Genomic DNA, 19,548 nt, shown 5'->3' on the forward strand with positions numbered 1-19,548 from the left:
GTACTTTGAAGAAACTAGAATATAAGACAGGTTTTCAGTTATTTCACACTTTTTTGTTAAGTACATAATTCCACATGTGTTCATTCATAGTCTTGATGCCTCAGTAGTAATCTACAATGTAATTAGTCATGCAAATAAAAGAAACGCATTGAATGAGAAGGTGGGTCCAAACTTTTGGCCTGTACTGTACGTCCCAAGGAGTTTAAAAGAGGACACTCGCTGAACACAGTCCCCGTTGATGGTCGGTTGGGCTGGTTCCAAATTGTGTCTCCTGAAGTCTATGACCATTTCCTTATTTTTGCTGGTGTTAAGCAGCAGGTGTTGGTTCCGAGCACTACCTACCAGTCTGTTGACCTTGTCTCTGTATACAGTCTCATCCCCTTCACCGATAAGGGCGATGAGCGTAGTGTCATCCGCAAATTTAATGATGGAATTGGAGGGGTGGATGGGTGTGTCGTCATTCTTATACAGGGAATACAGGAGAGGGCTCGGCACACAGCCCTAGGGGGAGCCTGTGCTGAGGGTCAGAGTGGAGCAAGTGGTGCCTACCTTAACCGTTTTAGGACAGTCTGTCAGGAAGATCTTGATCCAGGCTAGCTTTAGCGCTGGCGTCCTCACTTGATCTGTCAAGATAAGAATGTGGGAGGAGAGGATGAGGGAAGGAACTATGTAAGGATACTGATTATCTGCAGAGATACAACAGCTCTCCTCACAGGTCCACATCTACCCAAACGTTGTGGTTGTTTGCGTTGGTTTTAGACATTGTGTAGTTGGCTCTAGTTCTAGTTATCTAGTAAGCTATAGCTACGAATAAGCTACTTCTCGAGCATGTCTTGCCATCACTGAGGACATTATAATGCTATTCTTAGTCTGAATTCCTCGTAGTATGTCACTGAAATGCCAAGTTATCTCAGACACAATGGTTTCACAGTATCCTCTCTGTACATGGGAGAGATTTGGAGTGAAGGAGCATTTATTCTCTGGCTGTATCAGCACATCCAGCACCGGAGATACCACAGCCAATACCACTCTTCTTACTTTATTTTTTCATCTTTTTGTTGTTAACTCTTACTTAACCTTGATGAAGAGACAATTGCACTCCAATTGGCCCAAGTCCCAACAGTTATTAGATACACATTATATCACAATGATGATGATCATTTTAGAAATATTTAGACTTTGAATAGGCCCAGTGGGTGGCGGGACGTGACCTATGACTGGTTGCGTTAACACAGCTCCGGTTGGGTTACCGTTATTGACAACAAGGTAAAGAACCAGCAAAGAGGAGAAGAAGTGCCAACGTTGGTCTAGTCTCGCATAGTCTGTCCTTCCTCCACAGCGTTGCAGAGGAAGGCCTGTCTAGTCCACACAGCATTCCTGGATGGGAGAAAAACCTGCTCTGGTTTTTCGGCATTTCTTTAAACCAATCACAATCGACTTGGTAGGCGCTAAACCGGTGCCTCTGCAAATTAGCAGGTAACCATAGTCCTCAGATTAGACAGATAGTCTAGCTAGCTGTCTGGATTTACCCTGCAGAGATCTGAGGACCAGGTAACCATAGTCCTCACATTGGACAGATAGTCTAGCTAGCTGTCTGGCTTTACCCTGCAGAGATGATTGGACAGATAATCTGGCTAGCTGTCTGGATTTACCCTGCAAAGATCTGAGGACCAGGTAACCATAGTCCTAGAACATTGTGGACATAGATAGGAGGAGTCAAACAAACCTTTTAACTCTGAAGAGGAGTTGAAGTCTCCCTGTCCAGTACAGGGTTTGGTCTATGTGGGATTTAAGATTAAGGGAACGTGACACAAAGATGTCTTTGCTCTGCAAGCACTTAACAACTAGGACAACTGGTTATTTCTGAGGAGAACACATTAATTTAAGGAGAAAGAGCCTGATTGGACGAACTGTGTTGGAGTTTGTACAGATAGAGCGAGAGTCCTGACCGGGCCATGCACACACAAACGGGAGGAGCAGTGACAAACAAACTGATGTAGAACTCAAAGAACAGACACAAGGGACCAATCAGCAGACGAGACACAGCTGAAATCAAAAGAGAGACTGGTTGGGTAACGAGACGACACAAACAGGTGGACATGCAGGACGGGGCTACAGGGACACAGAAGGGACACACATGGCCAGCACAGAAACTAGGCTAACAATGGAAAAAGTAATCTTAATCCAAGGTCTTCTCACAGTATTCCAGAGCTGTCAGCCACACGTTGTGGTCTTCTTTTGAGAAGGACTTGTCTTAGTCTCAGTGGGAAGTCGTGATGGAAGACTCACTTATGACGGTGCCACAGGCAGTACCCGGCATCCAATGGAGCCATCAGAAACAGTCTTCCTTCATGTCTCAAACCTTGTCCTTATCAGGACAGAGTAGTCCTAGTGTGACTTTGGCATTGTGTTTGATTCCAGAGTTAAGTCTCCCCACCACAACTCCTTTCTTCCTCCAGATGGCGGCGTTGCAGAGTCCGTTTTATGGGGACAAAATGAACCTGCTGTCCCTCTGCCAGAAGATCGAGCAGTGTGATTACTCCCCCCTCCCAGCTGACCATTACTCTGACAAGGTAGAGAACACCAGACCGACCCCGCCATGATTAACGTCAGTCTCAGGAAGAATAAATGTATCATAAATACAGATATTTCCTCAACATATTACTATATGGTAACATTGAAGTTCTTTCTAAGTTGTTGTCAATGTTGTGTGTAGGTCATATTTGTCATATTTCATAGATGCAATTGCTTGCTAAGCCCAAGTCGGTAAAAAGACTGAAAGCAGAGAAAAATACCAGCCTTGCACGATTAAAAGTGAAATAATCCACCTTCCAATCAGCTCAAACAGATTAAACCTGGTTTTAGGCTTCAGAGTTGAGTTGTTACCGTGGCTACGTGTAGATAGGGACCCTACGCCGCACCCTGATGTCAATCCTCTGGAAATGTAACTAAAGGAATGAACTAAGGAATAAATGAATGAAGGATAATGTGCTAGACTAGAGCATCAATTAACCCTTCCTTTAATAAAACTACAGTGCCGGGCTGTTTGATGAGATTACGGAACCTTTTTAAAGATTGGACTTATTGAAACCTTTAATGGCACAAACAGAGAAGAACAGTGTATTGAGAGGTTGGCTTGCACATTGTTGGTTGGATCTGTTGACAATTAGACCAATAAAACTGACAAACCCCCTTTTCCCCAGCTGCGGGGCCTGGTCGGCATGTGCATCAACCCAGAGCCAGACCAGCGGCCGGACATCGTCTTCGTGCTGCAGGTCGCCAAACAGATGCACACCTGGACGTCCAGCACCTGAGCGGCATGTCTGCTCCACGCTTCCCGTCTGCTCAGTCTGAGCTCAGCTCACACAAAACGCTTTGCCTTCCCCTCCTCTGGACTGGAGGAAGCTCTGGAAAGACAGGCACTGCCACTAATCTTCTGTCATGGACGTTGAAGAGTTGGGTTGGTGCTGTAGCTCTCGTGGAAAGGGGAGCTTCATGTTTCTAGAGCTGAGGACGGGGAGCGGTGTCCCACTCTGACCACGGATCCTCTCTGCCCACTCATCCCACGCTCCGGCCCTGTGTCTGTGGGCAGGGGAGACTGAGAATCGGAATATCTAGCATTGATTATTGTTATCAAAATTGTTCTTTTACATTTTCAATTTAAGTCCATCGAGTAGAGAATTACTGGTAGAGTACTAAGTGAGAATGCAGCTTTAACTCACTGTCATCTTGAAGGGGAGATCAGCCCCACAACCTGATGTGAATAGGCTACATATCTATTTATTGATTATTTTCTATCTATCTATCTATCTATCTATCTATCTATCTATCAACTAATCAATCAGATCTATGTGGAACCCCGGGGGGCTGTGGTTGTGTCAGGGATGTGCAGGTCTGGACTAACAGGCGAGACTGCAACCGGCAGGATCCACCAGCTAAAGATTAAACTAGTTCTTCTTCATGACTAGACAGCTAATACAGGTTGACAGTCAGCAGCAACGCGAGGAGCAACGCGAGGAGAAACGGGAGGAGCAACGGGAGGAGCAACGCGAGAAGCAACGGGAGGAGCAACGCGAGAAGCAACAAGAGCAGCAACGCGAGCAGCAACGGGAGGAGGAACGCAAGCAACAACGCAAGCAGCATCGCGAAGAGCAACGGGAGGAGCAACGCGGGGAGCAACGGGAGGAGCAACGCGGGGAGCAACGGGAGGAGCAACGGGAGGAGCAACGAGAGGAGCAACGGGAGGAGCAACGGGAGGAGCAACGCGGGGAGCAACGGGAGGAGCAACGCGAGCAGCAATGGGAGGAGCAACGCGAGCAGCAACGGGAGCAGCATCGCAGGGAGCAACGGGAGGAGTATGGAAAGCCAAACAGTCCAAATGTACGTGCTTTCTCACACGTAAACAACACGTAAACAACACGTAAACAACGCGCAAACAACGTGCAAACAACGCGCAAAATACACGTAAACAACAGGTCGATTTTTCACACGTTAACTTGTAAAATACACGTAAACAACACGTAAACAACACGTAAATTACACGTAAACGACGCGTTAACAACACGTAGACAACGCGTAGACAACGTGTTGTTTACGTGTTTATTTCATGTCAATTTGAGCCATTTGGTCACTTCTCCATTTTGAATGGGTGAGCGTCGTAAGCTCCCATTGGCTGCTGAGTACTAGGATTAAACCATTTCTGTAAGCATGGGGAGGGGGTTGCCTGCCAATATTCAACATGCAAAGGATCCTCTCACTTCTTTTCTTTCTCATTTCTTCTTTTTTTTTAAAATATCAATTTAAATTCAATGAATTTACTATTCAATTATAAATTATTTTCATCAAGATAACATCACCGCATTTTTTTTTCTTTATATTTTACGTGTCGTTAACGTGTGAAAAATCGACGTGTTGTTTACGTGTATTTTGCGCGTTGTTTGGACGTTGTTTGCGCGTTGTTTACGTGTTGTTTACGTGGGAGAAAGGACGTACATTTGGACTGTTTGGCTTCCCATAGAGGAGCAACGCGAGCAGCAACGGGAGGAGCAACGGGAGCAGCAACGCTAGCAACAAAGCGAGGAGCAACGGCAAACAAACTGATGTAGAACTCAAAGAACAGACACAAGGGACCAATCAGCAGACGAGACACAGCTGAAATCAAAAGAGAGACACTGGTTGGGTAACGAGACGACACAAACAGGTGGACATGCAGGACGGGGCTACAGGGACACAGCGACACACATGGCCAGCACAGAAACTAGGCTAACAATGGACAAAGTAATCTTAATCCAAGGTCTTCTCACAGTTTTCCAGAGCTGTTAGCCACACATTGTGGTCTTCTTTTGAGAAGGACTTGTCTTAGTCTCAGTGTGAAGTCGTGATGGAAGACACCCAAACTGGGCCAACCTTTGGACTCTTAGCTCACTATGTTTTGAATTTAAGATTTTCATAGCGCCCCAATGCTTATGCATATCAATTTCAGAGTTTTATTTATTTATTTTTTCCCTACCACCAGCATAAATTAAGTTTGTCCAGTGATTGATGAGGCTAGATTTCTTTGATTCCCAGTTTTGGAAGACTACTTTCTTCGTGGCTCAGCAAGAGAAATGAGCGACGATTCCTGAATGTTTTTAGGATGTTGATTTCGGAGATGTCACCAGGAGATGATGGGATGCTGTAGCTCAGGGTGGTGGACAGTGTCTCAGGGACCGGGATCCAGAAAGAGTGAACTGGTTGACAGAGCCACATGGCGTCAGAGAGTCGCCTGTGCTACCTACAGGGCATTGTGAACAGATAGCTGTGTTTGCTAGGCCCATCTTCTGATGTACAGGTGGGTTAAAGACACCACTTCCACCGTGTGATAGCTATAGCGATGTGCACAGGACACATGCTGAACATATTCCCAGAGACATTTTACTCAGTAAGGAAATGGCATCAACTTCAAAATACAAGCCCCGTGGCTAGCTGTGTCAGCACATAAAAACTGTCCTGTTCATACAAATAGTGAACACACAGGAGCTTTAGTGTTTTAAAAATAGAAAGATCCTGGCCCAAATACTCAGGACAATAAAAATACTTGCTATAGATATCACATGGTGTTATTGTGTCCTGTAGACCAGAAGCACATGGGCAGTCATCCACCAGGGTAGCAAGCCTTTTTATCCCCAGAACTATCAGAAAAATAAAAGCATAGTACATTCAAGATTGACGATCAGAGCTGCCAACATTTCCATTAACCGTTCAACCTATTTTTATTTTTATTATTATTATTATTATTATAGTATTAGACGTGCTCTCACTGCCCCCTTCTGGCTTCTTGCCTTGTGTGTGTACATGTGTTCATGTCTTTGATTGTTGGTCAGCTGTTTCTAGTGTATATTTAACACTTATATTTAACTTAATAGTAGTACTTTTACCCAATGTACTATATAACGTTTTGTAATTATGTTAATATGTAATTTTACTTTTTAGGGTTACTTGTTACGATCTGTCTAGGGACTGCAGATGAAAAATAACCTTTAGGATAACTGACAGACATGTCCATTAATATGCACTGTCCCAGTATTAAATAAACAAATATCTTCCTAAAAACTTGGGCCAGGATCTGCATGAGGTTGTTATTATGCTGTACTACAATATTTTGTACATTTTTACAGTAACTATACTACACACACACACAGTTTGTCTAGAGTGGAAAGGTAAACACATCACGGAGGACGCCAGATGCACACGTACAAGAGACTGCAATTTTTAAATATGGTTTAGGCCAACAATGCAGTTAGGATTCGAGAAAGAAAAGATTATATTTGGAATTATGAAACCAAATTCAACAACATTAATGCTTTATTTAAATGGGCCAACCACCCAACATCCTCCAACGGCTCGTAGTGACCACGAAACACCGGTACAAGGTGCCGTTAGACTCAAGACTTTCCCTAATTATATTTATGAAATTTGAATCTTTAAGGCATTCTGTGTCTGCCTGGAAACTCTTTGGGTCAGCGGTTTGTGCTAACCGAATAAAATAAGGTGCAGGGGGAGAAATAACAGGACAGTAATGGATTGAGGGCGGTTGTCAGTTTCTGTAGACTTGATTCAGCTTCATACTCGCCCCCGTAGTCTGAGACATTAGGTTGGGTGGGCTTTTAGTGGTCCCACGCGCCCAGCTCCTAGGCTGTGGACGTCTTGCCTCCTCCTGCCTCCAGTCTCTCTCTTATAAACAGACCGAATCAACTTAAACACTTTTATTGTAAATGATGGAAAAACAACATATCACTTTAGGAACTGTGGGGGGAATAATGAGTTCCGATGTATTTAGGAGGTATCCATAGTGTGGACACTTTCCTCCACCAACTCCAGGTTCAGCGGAGTCACCAGCTTCGTCAACACACCGGTGGTTCCTCTTTTGTACTTGTAGTCCCCAGTTCTACACACAGAGAGGAAGAGGTTTCACTTCAACACATCAGAGAGAGTTCAGAGCCCAGCATCACACGTCAGACCCAGCACAGCACCACAGCACGCAGGAGTTAAACAAGTTGTTAGTAGCAAACTCAGACCCAGGCACACATCTGTACTCACAGCTGCATGGCCTCACACTCATTTACTCTTCAAGCAGAACAAGCAACAAGACAATGAGTCATGCACCAGTTCACCACATCATTTATATAGGATCAGAAAATATAGAAAGCTCACTCAGATGATGGATATGCGCTTTGAAGACACGATTGTGAAACTGAGTGAACACCTCTTAGACGTTACATTTTAATCTCAGCTCAACTGCATTTAGTGACCATAATCCTTTGTATGCTATGATAACTGGGAAAATTAGATCAGACTTTATATGACATCACAGTAACATTGGACCAACCAGTTGCATTGTTTAAAAGGTTTTAGCACACTTCTTATTTGTAACAGCTGTCGACGGGAGGCTTTTACATCACACCATAAGTATTCAGACAGATTACTGCAGCAGTGTGTACTGAACGTTTGTTCAAAATGTGAACAAATATAACACTAAATGTGTATAAATGTGCATAAAGAAGCCAAGAAAAGCTCGAAAAATCTCCGAAAGGCATCAAATGACAGATTAGACATTTGTATGATATGTCACAAAAAGTTAGATTTAATTTCATCATTTATACTTTCAAAATAACAAAACAAAACAAATGGCGTCTGCAGAAGTTTGGGCACCCTGCAGAGTTTCTTTCTACCATGCACCCCCCCTTTGGAAAGCTGAGACCTGACAGCGTCATGGATTGACAATCTGCACCATGGCCTAGACTCATCTGACATCTGAAACCCTTTGCTATCTTCTTCTAGCCTTCTGCTGCTTTGTGAGCGTCAACTGGATGAGCTCACAAATGTTGTCAGTTCCTGGATCTCATACTTTGAAGATACTGTAATTCCGGATAGAGAGGTAAAGATTCACCCTAACAGTAAACCCTGGGTGAGCAAACATCTTAAAATTCTGTTAAATAAGAAAAGACATGCTTTTAAACAGGGCAATGTCACTGAACTAAACTCTATACAAAAAGAGATTAAACGGGAAATAAAAAGGTGCAAACTGGGTTATAGAGATAAAGTAGAAAGACAACTAAGTAACAATAATTTGGGCTCAGCCTGGGACAGTGTCAAGAACATTGTTGGAGTTAACGACAAAGCAAGGAAGAAGACTTTTTTTAGAAGGACTCTGCACTGGCACAGGAGTTTAACAAGTTCTATTCTAGGTTTGATGTCCACAATTATAGTAAAGAAACGAGCGAATCAAGGGACAGTCTAATTAACTCTCGTCTTTTTACCCCTTTTATTTCTGAACACAATGTTATGAACACTTTTAAACATAGCAAGTCTTGTACTAGCCCTGGCCCTGACAACATTAGCAGCCGCATGCTGACACACTGTGCGGATCAGTTAGGCTTCATTTTTTATCATATTTTTAACCCGTCTTTGTGCCAACAAAGACTCCCAAACTTGTGGAAACAAATTATTCCCATCGCGAAAAGTAACCACCCAAAAATTCTGAATGACTATAGACCTGTGGCTCTAACCTCATTAGTCATGAAATCCCTTGGAAAACTGATAAAGAAAGAACTGCTGGGTAGGATGGACCACCTCCTCGACCCCCTGCAGTCTGCATCCAGACCCAACAGGGGGGTGCAGGATGCTGCCATAACTCTGCTCAACCTCATATACAAGCATCTAGAGGGTAACAAAAACCACGTCAGACTGCTGTTTGTGGATTTCCTCATATACAAGCATCTAGAGGGTAACAAAAACCACGTCAGACTGCTGTTTGTGGATTTCCTCATATACAAGCATCTAGAGGGTAACAAAAACCACGTCAGACTGCCGTTTGTGGATTTCCTCATATACAAGCATCTAGAGGGTAACAAAAACCACGTCAGACTGCCGTTTGTGGATTTCCTCATATACAAGCATCTAGAAGGTAACAAAAACCACGTCAGACTGCTGTTTGTGGATTTCCTCATATACAAGCATCTAGAAGGTAACAAAAACCACGTCAGACTGCCGTTTGTGGATTTCCTCATATACAAGCATCTAGAGGGTAGATGGACCTGGTAGATGGTACACGGCCCTGCACTATCCTGTTTTTAAACTGGTGCAAAGAAGCCTTTTTAGACTGAAATGTTACAAAGACTAAGGACATGTGCATTGATTTTAGACGTCACCATCCAACTCCTGGAAAGACAAGTATAGATGGAAAAGAGGTTGAAATTGTTGAATCCTACAAGTACTTGGGAATCATCATGATAACAAGTTGACCTTTGAACTAAACACAGACATGATGAGTAAGAAAAGTCAGCAGCATCTCTTCTGTCTGAGGAAGCTAGCGACGTTTCAAGTGGACAGATCCCTGATGACATTGTGTTATAAATCCTTCATTGAGTCTATCTTTACCTTTTCATGTATTTGCTGGTATGCTTCTCTGAATTTAAAAATGAAAAACAAATTAGCAACGGTAATTAAAGTTAGCTCACCCCCTACATGGAGAATTTAATTTACTGCCTTCCGGTTCCTGTTTCAGCCACCAGCCAAAACTAATAGGTACAAACTCTCCTTGGTCCCCTCAGCTGTCTCTCTGCTTAACTCTGGAGAGTCCAGGTGACGTCGCCACATCAGGTACACTGGGGTTTAAACTGTTAAGGTTAAGGCATTTATTTTTGCCATTTGCTTTGAGACTGTATTTTAATTGATGTTGTGGACTTTGTTGTCATGTACTGTGTGTCAATTGTTTTGCTACTGCAGCAAAATGAATTGCCCCTTGGGGACAAATAAAGGTTTTTGAACTTTTGAAGGTTGAACTTTTATTTTCAGTTTTCTAGACAACTGCTTAGAAGAAGCCATGGTGCTGATTGTTGGAGGGGGGGGGGTCAGATGAGTCTGGGCATTTAAAACCTTAAGATTGACATCACCTGGTCTTTCCAGACGATGATTGAGAACAATCAATGACGCTGTCAGGTCTCAGCTTTCCAAAGGGTGTGGGGGGGGGGGGGGGGGGGGGGGGGGGGGGGGGGGGGGGGGGGGGGTGCATGGTAGAAACTCTGCAGGGGCCCAAACTTTTGCAGATGCCATTTTTTTGTTTTCTGTTATTTAGAAATAAAATCTAACTTTTTGTGATATAATATATGAATGTCTAATCTGTCATTTGATACCTTTAAGATTTTTTTCCATCTTTTATATACACAAATATTTTGGAACAAGGGCAGGTGTTCACACCAGGAATAGCATGTTAAGAACATGAATCTAAGATGAATTAAAGACAAACAGAAGTGTGTAGTTTTTACCTGACGCCCTTCTTGTTGGCCTCGTCGTGGGGCCGGATGTAGTCCACCTTCCCTTTGGTGATGACACTCAGGTCGATGTTGCTGCCAGAGCCCAGGTCGTTGAAGATTCCTGCAGCGATGGCGTCTCGCACCAGCTTCTTGGCCTCCTCCTCCTGGGAACAAACCAGCGTCAGAAGCAGCCCACTCGGACAGGAGCCCACCTTGTTTCCCTGTGGGTGGGGTACTCACCTCCATGTCAGGCTTGTAGCGGTCCTCGAACACCGCCATGGCAGCCAGGGAGCCAGAACCTTGAGGAAAGAGAAGCAGCCTGACATGAGCCAGTGCTCAGCTCCGCCACAACACACTACTACACACTAACTGTGCGTCCCCACCCCCGCCGACTCGAGCTTCTAAAGTTACAGGAAGTCATTCATTTTCAAAGGAAGCTTCTCTCGGCTGCAAGGAGGAAAATCTGACGTAGCTCTGACTTTAGTGTGTTTGTATGTGTGTGTGAGAGAGAGAGACTGACCCATGGTGACATAGGGCAGCTTGTCGGTGGAGCCGTGTGGGTAGATGCTGTACAGGTGAGGACCGTTACAGTCAACTCCCCCCAGGACTAGAGCAGCCCCAATGTAGCCTTGGTACCTACACACAAAAAAACACACACATAAAAAACACACACACACACAAAGAGAGAGAAGAGATCTTGTGACCGGGAGGTTGCCGGTTCAATTCCCAGACCAACAGGATCAAATCAAATGGAAGAGGAAAATGAAGGAGCAGTGCTTGTCCCTCCCTCATTTCCACCACTGAGGGGCCCTTGAGCAAGGCCCTTAACCCCAACCACTCAGCGGCAGCAGATCAGACAGGGGTTGTACTGGGCAGCTTCCAGGTATCAACCACCTCTTGTGAATAAATAAAGGTTAAATTAAAACCAATTTAATTATTGTTCCAATTCAGAATGTTTTAGCGTCTTCTGAAGGTGTCGCTTCCTGTGTCAAGGTTTTTGTCTTTTTAATTTGTCTCAATGTCAGTGTAAATGAGTTGAGTATAAACAAAGATTGAATAATTGTACACTAAGCCCAGGCATCACACTCCTCACCTAGACCACACGGAGGATTTCCACAAAGTCAGAATCCATCTGCTTTTGTCTGCTACATGTGAGGACGGATACTTCGGACATCGTCCACAGTTTATTTCAAAAACATTTCTGGATATTTTATGGAATTACAATTGTTTACATTCCTGTGTGAGTGTGTGTGTGTGTGTGTGTGTATACACACATACATACGTCCATGTATACATACATATACATATTTCTAATGGGCGTGTACCTGAAGAGCATCTGTTTGAGCATGCGGTTGGCGGTGGCCACGCGTGGCAGCCTGCCTGTGGAGAGCGCGTGCAGCTCCAGGTTGGACGAGATGATCTGAGTGGTCATCTCTGTGTCTGCAGCTGTTCCTGCTCCACAACAGCTGGACATCAACACAGTGACACAGCAGTCTGTCAGCTTCATCACATCAAGCTCCAAAACTAGAAAACTCTACAAATCACATATGGCTCAAAGGCTGAAGGTGTGTAGCAATAGAAAAGTTTCAAACAGGTACTACCACCCAACATGGGGCACGGAGCTCATGTAGACCCTACATCTCTAAGACAAATCACCAAAGTTCATCTCGGCTCATTTGAACACGGGTCAGGTTCCTGTCACTTACTAGATGTTGGGGGAGATGTAGTGGATCTTGGAGCAGTTCTTGTCCGCCACTATCATGCCCTCGGTGGCTCTGGTGTCGGCTCCGAGGACCACGCCATCCTACGCACGCGCACACACACACACACACACACACACACACACACACACACACACACACACACACACACACACACACACACACACACACACACACACACACACACACACACACACACACACACACACACACACACACACACACACACACACACACACACACACACACACACACACACACACACACACACACACACACACACACACACACACACACACACACACCAACATCAACCAGCTGTGCCTTTCATGCTATTGCGAGTTAAAATAGAGCTGGGAAATATATCAATATCGTCTTCGATTTTGGATATTGTGATATGGCATGAGTGTTGTCATTTCCTGGTTTTAAAGGCTGCATTACAGCAAAGTGATGTCATTTTCTGATCTTACCAGACTGTTGTAGCTGTTCTATTATTTGCTTTTACCCACTTCATCATTATATTTACATTACTGGTGATTATTTATCAAGAATCTCATTGTGTAAATATTTTCTGAGAGCACCAAAAGTCAACTCTACAATATCTTTGTAGCATCAATAGAGGCATTTGGTCAAAATTATCATGATATTTGATTTTCCAGCCCTATGTCAAAATGTCTGCTGGTACAGGTAACCACAACACGCATCAGGAGAGACCTTACAATGCAGTGGGGCACCAGCCAGGTGTTTTCATGAGTTTTTTTGTGAAAAGACTGATAAAGGAGTTGTTGGAAAAGAACTGACAGTATAACTGTGTGTATTTATGCTGGCCAGTGTCACGCACGGGTATCAAACTCATTTTCACTATGAGCCAACCAGGGAAATGAAAACCACATCCAGGGTCCGACATGTATAGTTTGAGATGCTTTTATTGAGAGAAGTCAAATATCTTTGACTGTATTACTGCATGTTGCTTTTTTGTAGCTTTCTCTGACCCTACAAAAGTCAACAAAAAAAGTTAGTTAGCAAATCATGATCGCAGTGATGACATTATTAAAAACAGGCTACCACTTAACCAACTCCCAGCAACTGTTTCACAGACGGAAAAAGAGAACTCTACATTTCCGAGTCTCAAAGTCCGCGAAATTGCAGTTTGAAAAAACACTTTCCGGTTTTTGGGGGTCTGCCACACAACTAGATTAAATTGATTGTAAACCTATGTTGACATGCGGGCTAGGGTTGGCGATGTCCCCTAAATTGGCAGCTGCGATGTTTACAGTAAAACATAGTGAGGGACGATTTTTATAAATGGCCCATTTTTGAGCTCTTCATAGTTGATTCCTCGCTTAAAAAAGTCTCACGGAAGAGACAATGTATAAAGTTTCCAGTTGTTGGCCACAACAGCTGAAATTACGGTGGCTGATCTCCATGGGGATGACGGTCAGCCATCCCTAACGCGGGCCGGACTGAAAACCTGCGATGGACCACATGTGCTGTAAACACTCAGAGGCCTAGATTTAATTTAAAGTGTCTGACTAATAATTTGCACCATTGGCTAATCGACAATCCACAAGAATGTAAACTAGAAACAAGCACCTGCTCCTCTTTATGCTCATAACATGACTGCATTGATTCAGAATCCGTCTCAAGTCTGCCTTCCACTCACCTTGAACACCACACCGCAGATGGTGGTTCCTGTTTTCCGAGCAGCAGGCATGCTGCATCCCACTTTGTTAGCCTCTCCTTCCAAAACGACATTTCTGAAAATACATTTGATTTAACAAAGCACCAATAACTATCAGTGAGCTGTGTTTATGGCCCGAGGCCCCAGTCAGCGCTTTGTGCAGAGTCACTGTTGTTCACCGATAAGAAAGGCTTCCCTTCTTCCCAGAAAAATTATTGGTTAAATATATTTGTTGGAACATTTCTGGGCATTTTTCACAAGTAGAAACCCATTATACACAAGTAGAAACCCATATGCTATAAACAACAGTGTTGTATTATGCATTATTATGCCAAAAGTTCACATGAACAAAAGCAAATTCTGTAACTGACAACATGTAACATAAAAGGTTTTATTAATGAAATTACACACTGCTTTTATACTATTCAGCAGCCTTGAAGACTAAATATGTAGCTAGCTAAGTTGTGAGATAGCTGAGCTGCTGAACTGACTGTATATTTTATGACCCCTTAACGTTTTTCAGTCTTGTAACTATAGCTATAGCTAGCTATAGCTAGCTGGAGATTACCGGCAGCAGACAGTGCGGTGATGCTGCTGTTCGTTGACTAGTTAACGGTACCGTCGTTAGCTAGCCCTGTAATGTTCCACACGTTGGGCTGAATAACGCTATGTAGCTAGCTACGATAGAGATGAACTATTCTCTCTCTTCATAATGACACATGTAGCGTCTCCTGTTAAAACGTAGTGTAAAGAGACAGGTGGACCTTCACGTTAACGCTAACGGGGGAAAAGCCTGAGTCATTGTGAGCGAATCAACATGAGCTAGCATCACTGAGAGAACCGTATCAAACATGTCTACTCCACACAAAAAGTAGCAGCTTATTCAACTCATTCACGCACTTAATAAAATCACATGTTCATCCACAGTAAAAGCGTTCACCTCTTGCAGTTTTCGAAACTGAAACCCCCGACCGGCGCCTGGCTCATTACTAATGTCGCCATCTTGGTGAATAATAGCTTGGCTAGTGTTTCCGGGAAGTAAAGGAAACGGCTCTTCTTCTTCTTCGTCTACTTCTTCTGCTTCTTCTTCGTCTTCTTCTTCAGGGTTTTACGGCAGTTGGCCTCCCATATGTTGCATTCCTGCCTCCTACTGGTATTAACCGTCAGCTGATGTTAAAAGCAATGAAATATGTCCACACTCTGCCATGAAGCACATTCTAGATGCTGATTACGTTTGGTCCTAACCATAGACCGTTAATATATACAGTCTAAAGTCCTAACCATAGGCCGTTAGTATATACAGTCTATGGTCCTAACCATAGACCGTTAGTATACAGTCTATGGTCCCAACCATAGACCGTTAGTATATACAGTCTATGGTCCTAACCATAGACCGTTAGTATATACAGTCTATGGTCCCAACCATAGACCGTTAGTATACAGTCTATGGTCCTAACCATAGACCGTTAGTATATACAGTCTATGGTCCTAACCATAGACCGTTAGTATACAGTCTATGGTCCTAACCATAGACCGTTAGTATATACAGTCTATGGTCCTAACCATAGGCCGTTAGTATATACAGTCTATGGTCCTAACCATAGACCGATACAGTCTATGGTCCTAACCATAGACCGTTAGTATATACAGTCTATGGTCCTAACCATAGGCCGATACAGTCAATGGTCCTAACAATAGACCGATACAGTCTATGGTCCTAACTCTGTAGCCCTGCACACATGATCCTTCTATCTTGCAGCCATGTATCTCCCTGACTGCACAGCCCAGTTGGGTGTGTTCCTATTATAAAAAAGTGTCCTGTTCAATCTGCTGTGACCAAGTCTTAATTTACTGATAACGACCCCACTGTCTTTGACTAATCCTACTTTATTTTGGATTGCATGTGTCCCCCCTTTCCTGCACTATCCTAATATTGTTGCCACTATTTTGATATCTCCCTCCATACTTTGCTTTTCCCCTCCGACTTTAAAAATGTAATTTCATTTCTTTTCTTGATCGCTTTCTTTGCTAATTGATCCAGTCTCTCATGCATGTGCAGGTCCGAACATGACCACTACGTATTTACCCTGATTGCTTAGCCTTGAATTAATAAACATTATTTCATAAAAGGTCTGGATGATTTGTGGTTGATGCTGCTTTGATACTTGATAGTGCTGGCACTAAGTCACTACAGATGAGTAGTTTACGTGTTTAAATTTCTTTTTCTTGCAATTGATTTAAACAAATGAATGACGTTTTCTTGAAGTATTAACTTGGCTGTATTGATGCATAAACTATAATTCTCTGATAATTTCCTGTGCTCTTTACTAACTTTCTTACAAATCACTTTGCAATTAAGCAAAGCATATTTTAACATACTACAGTATATTTCAACAGGTTCCCTTTATTTGTTTACCGCAACACACTATATTTTATTTATTTAGTCCTTTCTGTAGGACGTTAACTGTCCTGGAAAATCAGATGCCAGGTCCCAACAGAAGGCCGGTTCTGGCCTGTAACGCTGTGTATTTAATCATGATGCTCTGTCCTTGAACAGGATGGATGCCAACTTTATGCCAGCTGGATGTCAAGGTCGACTGGGGAATGGGCTCTGGTGAGGTGGACAAGATCAGATATAACGCCTCCACAACAAGATGAGTGCATTATGTTGATTAAGCCTTTTATTAAAGCCGAGTGGGCAAAACAGGTGGTTGGAGGTGTATGCTGGATCTGAGTCACTGATAACAAAGATTTCATGAGCTCAGAGTTTAACCTGCAGGAAATGTGTCTGTTTTTTCATCAAACACTTCCGTCCATATTCCATACATTACCTTGGATTAAATAAATGGTTTCATGTATCACATTAGGTATATTTCTCAGGGATGTGTTATGATCAACATGAGTTTATTTCCAAAAACTAAAGTTATTTTTGTTGTTACACCTATCAACCTCAGCATGAGTAAACCCCAGACCTTCATTTAAAACTCTACTCAATAACCCAAAGGTTTCAATAATACAACACAGGTCAGGCTGAACTGGAGAGGAAATCATACACTGGACATGTAATGTAATAAAAGCACCCTCATAAAAGACCAACTCCTTCTCCCTCCCAGCATGCCATAAAGTGATGCTTGGTCAGGTGCTTTGGCGTTTGTTTCTTCCGGGTCTCAGTCTGGCGCAGGGGGGAAACAAGTCCACCTTATCTACATAGATATAGTGATGATATGCTGTGTGTTTGCAGCTTGTTTCTCTTTCTGTGGCTAAAAGAGATGTCATAGAGAGTTAACTTCCACAGAAACCTGAAAGAGACAAAGAAACAAACATATACAGACGACTGACGTCTGACATGGATCATGGAACTGGTCCCGATAGTCATCTGTTTGTACTGTAGGGAATGGTTTTGTTAGTGCTTATTGGCACAAAGTTTTTCTGGAGTCTAACACAGTAAATGGGCCAGTAGTGGTGGTCAAAGCCCATTCCTCACTGGTTGAAAGCCACACGGAGGGTACTCATGTTTGTTCGAGACCTACTGGGAGTGAGAAAACTTGTGTGGTCCCAAAGAGCCTGGCGTCAAAGAAAGAACACCCGAGAGGGGTTTACCGTCTGTGTGGTGACACGTGTTCCCTTTAGGGTACCTGAGGTGTCCCCCTGCTCCCAGTTTTCTCAGGAAGCCCCTATATCACAGAAAGAAAATAATCGCTGTGGAGCTCCATAAAGGCAATCAGCTGCTAGTGCTAAGGACATGAAAGACAAAGCTAAAGGTTTCTTAGGTTTCCAAGAAGCAGTCTTGTTAGGAAATTGCATCCTCGTGATCAGCCTGCAGATGAGCCTAATCCATCGGTATGACTCATTGTGTTGCCTGAGAGTTTCAAAAAAGACTTCCTACGTTACGAAGCATCCATGGGTGATCATTCAGGCATCCTGAAAACCCAGTAAAGATTGGGGCATGACTAATAAACAATATGAAATTGTGAAATATTGGCATTTCACAAATATTTCACATCAAAACTATTCATACCGGCAACAATGCAAATGTTCAACAGTTTTCAGTAAAACTGTTGAACATTGGCTCCAGCTTATGTCCCATGTCGCTGGGTCCGTTTGAGTTCCTTACTGGTTACTTGCTGTATTTTTGCCTAAACCCTAACCACATAGTTCTGTTGGAGTTCAACATGTTTCCCGTGTTTAAAACAACAGTCTTACGTGAAGGGGTACCCGTTGCATTGACAATGGGTCAGTATGTGATGATTTGGTTTTGGAATGTGTTGACATGAGTTACAATGAAATCAACTCATGGCAGAATGCTACATTGCTTTAATAGGTCTCTGCATTGTTAGACACTGCTTTTTCCCTAGCTAAATATCAACTCTCCTGTCATTTCAGATCCTGCTACTCCTGCTACCTGTCAGACTCCTGACCTTACCCCTGATTTCCCGTCACCCACCTGTTCCAACTTCCCCAGTATACCTGCACATCCCATGAACCCCTTCCTGCCTTCAGAACTTCTGCATCTATTGCCTGATCCTAACTGGATAATTCTGCCTCATCTTTGACTTTTGCTAGTTTCAGACCACGAGTACCACTTCTAACTTGGCAACTGCCGTGACAATTGGACTGTGTGAAGTGATGTTTTAAGTTACTACCCTAAAGCAGAACCCTTGTACAGAGCAGTAATGTAGGAAGTGCAGGAATCAAACACACTGGTCATTTTAAATCTTTCCAAACTTACATACGCTGATTCCCCAAGAAAAAAAAACAGGTAACAAAACCTTGAAAAATCCAAATCACAGACACGTTTATTCACGCGGGGCTAAAATTACCACAGGATCTCGGCGTTCATCGAAATATACTAGGTCATTTGTGGGGGAATTTTTACTTTATAAATTACGGAAATGGCCGATTGACAGACAACCTCCATACTGAGTGTTGTGTAAAAAGCAGAGTTTTGTGTCATCAGAGCCGTGAAGGATGCCATATTGTCTTGAGTCCTGAATTCAAAATGCTCTAATAGAAATAATCTCTCTGAATGTTGATGTATGAACAATACATCAACAAAATGTGCACACATATGATCTGGGTCTTCTCAAAGCATGAACACATTAGAAGGAAATACAGGTATCGTCTGTGATTTGGTTCTTTATAAAACAATACACAAACAAAATTTTGTTTGCTTATGTATGGCTGAACAACATCTATGGGACGCAGAAAGGAATTTTAAGATATTCTAATTCTAATATTGTGATATCTACATAAAGTGGGATGTTATGTGCAACTTGCAGGAAACAACGAAGAAGGAAGATGCATGCCAAACTTGAAGTTAACGAACTGAGATTTATTAAGGTAAATTACAAGC

General features: G+C 43.1%; 2 protein-coding genes across 8 annotated transcripts in view; one reads left to right on the forward strand and one right to left on the reverse strand.

Moving 5' to 3' along the window:
• Positions 1–11,756, forward strand: part of nek6 (NIMA-related kinase 6) — a 25,315-nt gene extending 13,559 nt beyond the window's left edge. For 3 of the 6 annotated variants that reach the window (XM_034896625.1, XM_034896626.1, XM_034896624.1), the window contains 2 exons: positions 2,460–2,573; positions 3,204–3,314. In XM_034896625.1, the coding sequence (XP_034752516.1) occupies positions 2,460–2,573; positions 3,204–3,314 (225 nt within the window). Of the gene's footprint in view, positions 1–2,459; positions 2,574–3,203; positions 3,798–11,744 lie in introns of those variants that run through there. The other 3 variants (XM_034896627.1, XM_034896623.1, XR_004659942.1) reach the window with 2 other exon arrangements.
• On the reverse strand, positions 7,230–15,386 carry psmb7 (proteasome 20S subunit beta 7). Of its 2 annotated transcripts, XM_034896628.1 has the most exons (9): positions 15,136–15,386; positions 14,178–14,271; positions 12,500–12,597; positions 12,119–12,259; positions 11,314–11,429; positions 11,034–11,092; positions 10,806–10,957; positions 7,579–7,605; positions 7,284–7,426 (listed from the first exon to the last, which is right to left on the reverse strand). In XM_034896628.1, exons 1-9 carry the CDS (start codon positions 15,195–15,197, stop codon positions 7,315–7,317), a joined length of 861 nt encoding a protein of 286 aa, XP_034752519.1. In that variant the 5' UTR covers positions 15,198–15,386; the 3' UTR covers positions 7,284–7,314. The 2 variants fall into 2 exon arrangements, with proteins under 2 accessions (XP_034752520.1, XP_034752519.1); XM_034896629.1 differs by lacking the exon at positions 7,579–7,605 and having other exon boundaries at positions 7,230–7,426.
• Positions 15,387–19,548: the final 4,162 nt, after the last annotated feature.

The sequence above is a fragment of the Etheostoma cragini genome, chromosome 16, assembly GCF_013103735.1.
Source record: "Etheostoma cragini isolate CJK2018 chromosome 16, CSU_Ecrag_1.0, whole genome shotgun sequence".
Lineage (NCBI taxonomy): Eukaryota > Metazoa > Chordata > Actinopteri > Perciformes > Percidae > Etheostoma > Etheostoma cragini.